Genomic DNA, 9,161 nt, shown 5'->3' on the forward strand with positions numbered 1-9,161 from the left:
GGTGCTGCCCCAGCCCTCGCACCGCCGGCGATGCTGCGTGCCCGAGGCCGGTTGCTCGGCTAAAGGGCGCTTTGTGGTGCCTGGGGCCTGTAGGCACAGCACAGCAGCAAAAAGCTGAGGCATGATGAGTTTATGTAGCGGGCTCTGGCAGGACTGAAGAAAATGTAAAGCATACATGCATTGTGTTCTTAGCAAGTATCACAGCACATCACCACTAATTACTGACAATCTTCAGGTGTGCTAATTGAATAAATTGCATCTTTGGGTACTATTATGCCACTTACTCTTTCTAAATGGTGGTTTTGGGGCTCACTCCTCCATAGTCTGTTGTGGTTTTACTGCATCTATCAATTTGCTTCACTGTTTGGCGAAAAAGATTTCTGCCCGTGGCATGTTTGTTTCACTGTCCTGTTAAACAGAGTTCTCATTATTTTGTTTCAATTCCAACATCAGATTAAGCTATGTCACTTGATCTTGCTATTTTTGTGTATCAGAATGTTCCCTTGTGTGCATACTAGAAATGAAGGCTTGTGGTATCGGCATGATGCTTACTGCCTTCTCATGTCTGAAAGCATTTATAGTTCAAATGTTGCAGATTGTCCTTATAACAACCTGCTTACATAGTCATGCCTGCCTGTGCATGCTTACCAATGCACCTGAGCTGTAAACCAAAGTTTATTCTTTCCTCATAAATTCAGCAGGTTCAGTGGTTCTGAACTATTTGCACCACAAACTCCTAACTATGAGACTCCTGAAGATGCTATGATTTACCACTGCCCATCTTGCTCTGTTTGGTTTCTGGTCATCTGCGCGTGAGGCTGGAAATTGCTGCTTTCATTTATGTCGATGTGGCAGGGTTTTTTAATAGTTCCTAGTTTGGGCAATGATAATACAGCCTTTGCTTCCACAGGTAAACAGTAATGATTTATTTGTTCCCTGAGGTTTGTGGTAAGAGGTTTTTTTCTGGACAGTGTACTTCTTCATGGGGTGAGACTATTTAAAAAGTAGAGGTAGTAAAAATAATAGCTGGGCATAACACTTGAACATCTATCAGTATTCCTTGGTAACTGTAGCATTAAAAACCTGTCCTATTTGTAAAGGCGTATTCTTCACATACATAAATCACTGGTCTTTGACTATGAGTAATTAAATTCTTGATTAGTTTCTAGTTAAAATGGAATCTTAATGATCCACCTATCTAATTGTCAGTTAATAATAAACTGGCTACAGACTACTTAGCAGTCTTGTTGCTTGCCTTCGTACTGTAGATGCTTACCCGACTTTTCTTTCTGTGTGCTTTGAAATTTTATATTCTGCATCCATTAATGGTTGTGTGAGATGTACAGCTGGAAAGGAAGGTCACCCACAGAGTTTCTGCTCAACTGTTCTTTATCCTGGGAGATTTTCCCAACTAAATGTACCTGTGGGACTTTTGTTTTTATAGGTTTAATAATTATACTCAATTTAAATTCTGGTTGCAGTAGAGTTTATGTGAAAATCACGTATCTCTTTTAGCAAGAACCACCTGTGTCTGTGTGCAACACTTAACAAAGTAGGATCTGGGGGGTTCCAGGCGCTGCTGCATCAGAAATATTGCTGGGGATTTTGTTTTCCTTTTTTCGGTATAAAAATGCATAGCAATGTACATGAAATTGTCCTAGAGAATAATTTAAATCTCCTCTTAGTGACTTAAGCCAAGGCTGTTGCCATAAGTTAACTTCTGTTTCTTCACAGGCTGCATGCAACTTCATAAAATCTCACGTGGACTCCAGCAGTGTTGATTCCCTCTTCTATGCTGCACAGTCCATCCGAGTGCTGTCTGGCTGCGAGGTGAGTTTGGAGCCCTGAGCTCTGCACACGGGTGTCACCAAGCAAATATTTACCTTGATACTTTTCTTGGTTTTATTTTATGCATGACTTGTACTTTTACTTTCTTTTAATGAGTTGTGCTCTGTTGTGTCTTAGGTGAATAACTTTGGAAGTGTCTGGGAATACCCTATACAAGGCAAAGGGTAAAAGTATAAAGGAAGTATTTGGTCCACAATAATTCTGAAAAGATCTTAATAGAATTCACAGCAGCTGTATCAATTAAAAACTTTTTGGGGCAGGTAATAAACTGTTTGGATGTAAACCTTCTGTTGCAACACTGCGATGCTACGAGCGCAGCCCGCCCTTGCTGAATTGTGGGTGGGTTATCCAAGCCCCATTTCTCATTAGTACCAGCGGCTGCTGCACAATGATGCGATGCCAGATGAAAAGCACTAGCGGGTTGCCAGGATAAATCTGAATTGTGGATTATCCTTACTGATAGTAGACAGTAAAACTTAGGGATTTAATGAATTAAACTAAAAGGTAAAGAATGATAAAGGGCTTTTTCTCAAAAGCGTGTAGTAGTTCACCAGTCAAGTGTGTTGCTCCAGGAAGAAATCAGTGGTGACTAGAAGACCTTGTTTTCTCAGGTATGAACCAACATGTTCCCTGTGTTCTTCTTCAGGTTACCATTTCAAATGAGACCAGGGAGCTGCTGCTTGCAGCTGTCAGTGAGGATTCCTCAGTCACCCAGATCTTCCACGCTGTTGGGGCCCTGAGTGCCTTTGGCCTTCCTTTAGCATCCCAGGAAGCACTTAGTGCTCTTACTGCTCGTCTTAGCAAAGAAGAAAATGTGCTGGCGTAAGTTTTTCAGGTGGAAATTATTCACTGTTATATGTTTATCCTCTAGGTAGTTGGGTTTTGGAGTAGAGAGTATTTTAACGCTCAATTTTTGTAATACAGATGTAATAGAGTAGGTGCTGTGTTTCCATTTGGTGTATTTGTTCAGTTCATTATTGTTCCTCTGGGGGAGTGAAAAATATGATTTTGAGCTGTTTTCTGTGTGATTTTTACGAATTAGTGTATGTATTCAGTTTAGTCCGAGAGTAATAGTCGGTAAAGAGGATACATCCCAAAGAAGCCTCCCTTTTTAAAATGATTCACAACAAGTTATTTACTTAAAACCCAGCCGTGGTTCCATGTCATTTACAGTTGCAATAGCCTTGATGCTCTTCCTCAGCTCTGTTGTTCAGAGGTTAAGATGCCTGTACTATGAGGTGGAAAAAACATGCCAGTAAGCAGAAGAAACCTTGGCATTTATCACCAAAGAATGAAGTAATTTTACTGTGAAAGGAGAGAATAGAGATTTCCTTAAAAGCTAGAGAAGAAAAGGAAACATTAAAACTTGCTTTGTTGACCAAAACGATGGATTCCTGGAAGCCTCATTAGCAAGTCTGAGGATCTGTGCTGTGCAGGGATCGAAGTTTGGTTTCTTCTCTGCCTTTGAATCTGAGTTTACTGCAGTGCTGATGCAGCTGAAGTGGCGTTCCCTAATGAATTCTAAGTTTCCACTAAATCATTTCACATTCATTGCCTTGAGTCAACTGAATGCAGTAACATCTGTTTTACACTTCATTCAGAATGGAAACTGTAGTTACTTTGATTTGAATGATGTTTGGCTTTTAAGGAAGGGAAATCATACAGTTGTTTGATTCTGTTTATTCTTGTTTAAGAACCATCCAGGCTTTGGAGACAGCATCTTACTTGTCCCAGCAGGCAGACCTAAGTGGCATTGTTGAGGAAATAGAGGTAGGAACACACTATACTCTCTAATTATTCAGGACTTTTAGACCTCTGTAGTACTGAAAGATGTATTAATGTGAAACACAAAACGAACCTGGCTAATTCCTTGCAAAACCAACCATGCTAATTACTTGTGTGGTATGGGTTGGCTTGGCTCTTCTGTTTAAGCAGATATTTCTTCTGGACTTTTAACTGTTTCACAGTGGACTAAGACACAGAAAGTCATGACTTCTAAGTATAATAATAATATAAATCTACTAGAGATTTCTTTTTCTTCCTCTTTCTAAATGACTATTACAAAATACTGCAGTGATCCTGTACAGATATTGAATTAATGAATTAACTTATGTGGATTTACTAGAATGCAATTTAAATTTTATTAACACTTTTTGTCAGGATCTTGTTGCTCGCCTGGATGATTTGGGTGGAGTTTATCTGCAGTTTGAAGAAGGAATTGAGACTACTGCACTGTTTGCTGCTGCTGCCTATAAGCTGTCGGACCATGTGGGTACAGAACCAGCAATGAAGGAGGTCTGTATCTGCCTTCTCCTAGTCCTGTTGTGCAGTGCAAGAGGCCGGTGTAACTGCATAGACTTTCTACTGGAAAAAATAATGGACACACTCATTGAAAAGAGGCATCTCAGAGGCTAACAGGATGTAGCAGGAAATTCCACCTTCAAGATCACAGACTGAATTTGTTGGGGGCTTTTTTGGTTGGTTGGTTTTTAATGTTTTCAAATGTACAGAAGAAAATTGCAAGTGAGGCCTAGTTTTTTTCTGTTTATTGACACAAGCTGTTGAAAAGAACCCTCTTGTTTCAGAGGTTGTTCTGGTAATTGGCACTTGTCTGGCACTTTCCAGCATTCCAAAGTGTTCTGCAAATGTTATTTACCTGTGAGGAAATGCAGTTTGGGGTGCCCAAAAGGGAGACAATCATCCAGATGATAAAACCTGTTGTCTCAAATAACAAACTGTTGGAAATTCCTTTTGAGCTTGATTAAGCTAGAAATCGTCACCGTGAGCTATCCACTTAGTATTTTTTCCCACAACAAGTTAACTGAAGTAGATGTACTTTTGATTGAAAATGGCAGCTCCCTAAAGCACAAGCCAAAGCAGCAGGGCTGAGACAGAAGCCCGTGTAAGACATCTGAGTTCATTCCTGGCTCCCTTCCATGCTGCTGCCAAACAGACTAATGCAAAGTAATTTTGATGTCATTTTTGAGGTCGTGATTCTGCTGCACACAATTCAAACTGTCAGCATCCAAATGATCTTTTAAAAAAAGACCAATTAAAGAGAATTGTTTAGTGTTTTTTTCAGAATTCTGCTGTCAGAAGTGCTGTTGTTGAGGCTTAAAGCTTTATCTCTTCTGAATGGTGAGAGAGCCCGCAGAATGCCACAAAATTCTCTTTAAAAATCAACTTGTAGTATTTGAAAAAATAGCTCCTCCTTCTCCCCTGCCCCAGTTTAAATGAGAGTGTCAGATGCTGATTACGGTCTGGAGCTATGCCATGCCCTCCGTATAAACGAAAAACACTGCAAGATTTGCACTATGCATGAGTTTTGTAGCTTCTGTCTGGATGCTTTCTCTAGTTATGTTGTGTACATTGGTGTTCATTAATGCGGGTAGGAGGGGGAACATTTGAGATGCAGTGGGTTTCATTTAAAAGTCTTTTTTGTCTGTAGTATGCCTATTGCTTTATTTGAGATTGTCTTTGATTATTCTCAGTTCTGATTAGAGTTTAGCACCCACAGTCCTTTTCTTGGATCAAAGTACAGGTAACCAAACCATCTGTTTTCCAGATGAGCAGGGAGTAATGGAAGAATCTGAATAACATGGCATACCCTGCAGAGTGTGGCACAGATACAGTAACCCTACAAAGTCAGGCTGCAAAACCAGCTGGGGGATGCAGTCTCACTCCTACTTTGGAGAGAGCAAATTAGCTTTGGCACATCCCAGAGCCAGAGCTGGCTCTGTGCTCCTGGTGGTACTGCTTTAAAGCTAATCCTCTTAGCCTGAGGACACTGCTGAGCCTAAGGGGATAAGCCTGCATGGGCCTAGACTGGCTCCTTCCAGAGCCATTAGGATTCTTTGCATCACCTCTCCGTGGCCTTCCCAGCTTGGCAGGTAGCCAGGACACCTAGCTTAGGCCTTCTACACTGCATGAGGACAATTGTATGGTTCCCAGAGCCAAATTGTCTTTTTGCAGTTGCATGCAGTCTGGATAGCCGAGCTGATGGCATATTCTGTTCTGAAACGTAGTTTGAAGAGGTAGATCCAAATTCTGGTTTTGTAGGTTTTCAGCACAACTACAGTGATGGTGGTTGGAAACCTCCCAGTCAAAAATAAGCATGCTAATGTGCATTCAAAAGGCAGCTAATTTTGGGTTACCTCATAACTTGGGTTAGTTTTAAAGCAAATGGGAAATTAAACAGTCTTTATGAATTATGTTTTTATTAATAACTTTATACTGAGCCAGTTTGCAATGTTGTGGTAAGCCGCTGGTGCTTACATGTGATTTGCTTGTCCTCTTTCAGGATCAAATTATCCAGTTGATGAATGCGATTTTTAGCAAGAAGAACTTTGAGACCCTCTCAGAGGCCTTCAGCATTGCTTGTGCTGCAGGTTCTTTATCCCGGAACCGCTACCACTTGCCTGTCATTATTGTCCCTGAAGGGCCTGCAGCTGTGTCTCACCATCAGCCTGTACTCAGGGTGAGTCCTTAGCCCCAGATCTTTACTCATCTCTTGGCTCAGTCTTGCGTATTGTAGGTGTGGGCTGACTGAGTGTGTAAAGTGATGCCTTTCATTTTTAGTTCCAGGACTCAGATTCCAGTAGAGTTTTAGTGCTCTTATAAAGGGATTCTTAGGAACTTCTGCTTATCCAGGGCTTACCAGATGCTGCCTTGAGAATACACTGCATGGAAGTCAGCTCTGCTGATTACAAACTTTAGCTTTCCCAGTTGTGTTAGAAAGAACTAGGTGAATCTGGGATGCTGGGCAATGGAGAATTCTGGGTGTATAATGCAGAGGGACAATGAATCATCTGTGCTCCTGCATTCCTTCTGGGACAACAGGTTTCACAGGAATTCTTGGTTTTCTCTTGTAGCTACAAGTGACTGATGTTATGTCCCAGCCACTGACTCAAGCTTCTGTAAAACTGGACTACGCCAAGTCTGCATCCAGCAAAGCCACTGTCCTTCAACAGACGGCATTTGCTCTGTCAGGGTAGGAATATAATCTTATTTTTACTGTTTGTAAGGCAAACAGGTGTTACTCAAACAGTGTTGGACTTATTTTCCTTATGGGTTTGTCTACCTGAGAAATGTTTGTATGATGGAAAACTCAAAATGCTGTAGTTGCGTTTGGTTGGTCATGGGTGAATGAGCGCAGCTGGTACTGATGGTAAATTTTGTTGCTTTTGATTGTGGGGAATTGCAATGTTTTTCTGACTTCGGGTGCACTTTGAAGAATTCATTTTCCTGCTGCACTTAGCCATGTTAGTTTTGTGCTGCATTGGTCTGTTTGCCTGCTTAATCTAGCAAATTTGGAGACTTCTTGGTAGGAAGATATTACCTGTTTGTATTAGTGTCCTAGAGGATACTTAACACCTTGCTCTTTTTTTATAGAGATGTCTTTGAGCTGAACTTCATGAATGTGAAACCTGCAAGTGGATATTATGATTTCTCTATCAGTGTTGATGGAGATAAGCGATTTATTGCTAACAAAATCGAAGTGAGTATGCTTTTTGGTGGCATTTTAATTCTGTGTCTATTAACTGAAACAGCTTTTTATTTATACCCATTAAGGATGCTGCCAATTGTGTGGCATTTATCACATGTTTTTCTGTAATGCATTGGATTTTGACTCAGGATTATGACCAGTAACCAGATTAATACATGATCAAAAGAGATTTGTGTAAATTTCAAAACTGACTTATCATTTAGATACTGATCTGACAGCATATGAACAAAGGCTGACAAAGGGAAGTGTTCATGCAGCAGCACAAAGTAGCTATGCAAAAACAATTACTAACAATGTTAGTTCTTCAGAGCATTCAGGATTTGAGTCTGAATTTCGAGGCTTGGCTAGCAGTTGTCTGGTGATTGCCTGATGAATGGAAGCTGAGCATTTGTTGTCTGTTTATATAAGCTCTGCAGCACTAGAAAAGAGTCAAAGAGGGTCTTTTGGCATCTCCTAACTGTCTATGATGCTTTTGTAGTGCAGAAACACTGACCAAAGCAAATGAAGTCTTCATTTCATGCATGCATACCTCCTTTTTGGTGGCAAAAGCTGTTATACCACACCTTTCTGAAGAGGAGTTTTATATAAACACTGAGAGTTTACTTTCCTTACAGTGAGAAGAATGTGACCTCTGTGACTATTCATATAGTCACCCCAGTGTCAACAGCTGAGAATGCTCTTCTCCACTGAAGTCTGTTCCCAGGGTTAGTTTTTACCCTCAGTCACCTACTTAAGGAAAAGATGAGCTTATAAAGTCTTCAAACATAGCTTGCAGTGGAGAAAGACACTTACAACTGCTGACCTTTATTCTTTGGATCAAATTGATGTGTCATTGTAGTAGTAATGGCACTTAGGAGTGTCAAAAGGGGATTGATTGGTCCTGCTTAAGCTCGCTGCTGGCACACAGAGGGGCACACAGAGGTACCGGTAGGAATGCATTAACACTGGGACGGCTTTGTGTGAACCGGTTCTAATAAGACACATTGTTATGGGGGAGAACTGCTGGGGCAGCTGCTTTTTTTTCCTTACTGTTATTAGCATTAATTGTCCTTAATGCACCATCGCTTTGACAGTAATGAGCTAAACCAGTGGGGTTATTACTCTGGCAGAGACTACATTTCCTGGCATTAAAATATTTGAGAGATGTTTGTGTACTGTGCAGTTGGAGGGGCTGTGTGCAGCAGCTCTGAGCTGCTTTTATGCAACTTTTTAAAAATGAATATTTCGTCCATCTTTCTTTGTTCCCATCTTGGAACAAACTTAGGCTTTACTAAAGTTAGCCTGAGCAGTCTAAATGTTAATGGCTTGATTATCAAGGGTACCTTCTGTCTTAAATTACCATTTTTGTTGAACTGCCAAGATTGTTGTGTTTGAAGTCTGACTTGAATAGTTTGATTTATGTTTTTACATATTTTTCCCACAGGTTCCCTGTGAATTACTTTTCAGGGCAAGGGCGTGGGGCTGGTTCACATGAGCAAACCTGTAATAACAAATTGTAGTATAGGATGAAAAATACCTTGGCAAAGAAACTGTAGTTCTCCAGGGGACCATTTGTAAACTGTGAGAACAAATGTGCTAATTAAAAACTACAGACTTCAGTAACTGCTTATATTTTGGAGAAGGATTGAAATCAGTCAAACCCACCGAGGTCCACTGCATAGATGGTCTGGCTGGGGACTGGAGAGAGGGCAGGAAACCATTTCTCTGCTCAGGGTTTATACAGCACTTAGCACAAAGGAGAGTGATAAATGGTAGGGCCTTATTGGCAGCCCTGCACCAATGATAAATGCTGTGACTCCTGAGGAAG

The 9,161-nt window shown here is 40.8% G+C and overlaps 1 protein-coding gene across 1 annotated transcript in view; it reads left to right on the forward strand.

The window, feature by feature from the left end:
- RPN2 (ribophorin II) overlaps positions 1 to 9,161 on the forward strand; it is a gene marked incomplete at its 5' end in the record, with an annotated part of 19,627 nt that overhangs the window by 233 nt on the left and 10,233 nt on the right. The window contains 7 exons of the mRNA XM_010182115.1: positions 1,735 to 1,830; positions 2,495 to 2,670; positions 3,543 to 3,618; positions 4,009 to 4,143; positions 6,149 to 6,325; positions 6,720 to 6,838; positions 7,240 to 7,345. Coding sequence (XP_010180417.1) covers positions 1,735 to 1,830; positions 2,495 to 2,670; positions 3,543 to 3,618; positions 4,009 to 4,143; positions 6,149 to 6,325; positions 6,720 to 6,838; positions 7,240 to 7,345 — 885 coding nt within the window. The remainder of the gene's footprint in view (positions 1 to 1,734; positions 1,831 to 2,494; positions 2,671 to 3,542; positions 3,619 to 4,008; positions 4,144 to 6,148; positions 6,326 to 6,719; positions 6,839 to 7,239; positions 7,346 to 9,161) is intronic.

Source organism: Mesitornis unicolor, unplaced genomic scaffold (genome assembly GCF_000695765.1).
Source record: "Mesitornis unicolor isolate BGI_N332 unplaced genomic scaffold, ASM69576v1 scaffold42643, whole genome shotgun sequence".
Lineage (NCBI taxonomy): Eukaryota > Metazoa > Chordata > Aves > Mesitornithiformes > Mesitornithidae > Mesitornis > Mesitornis unicolor.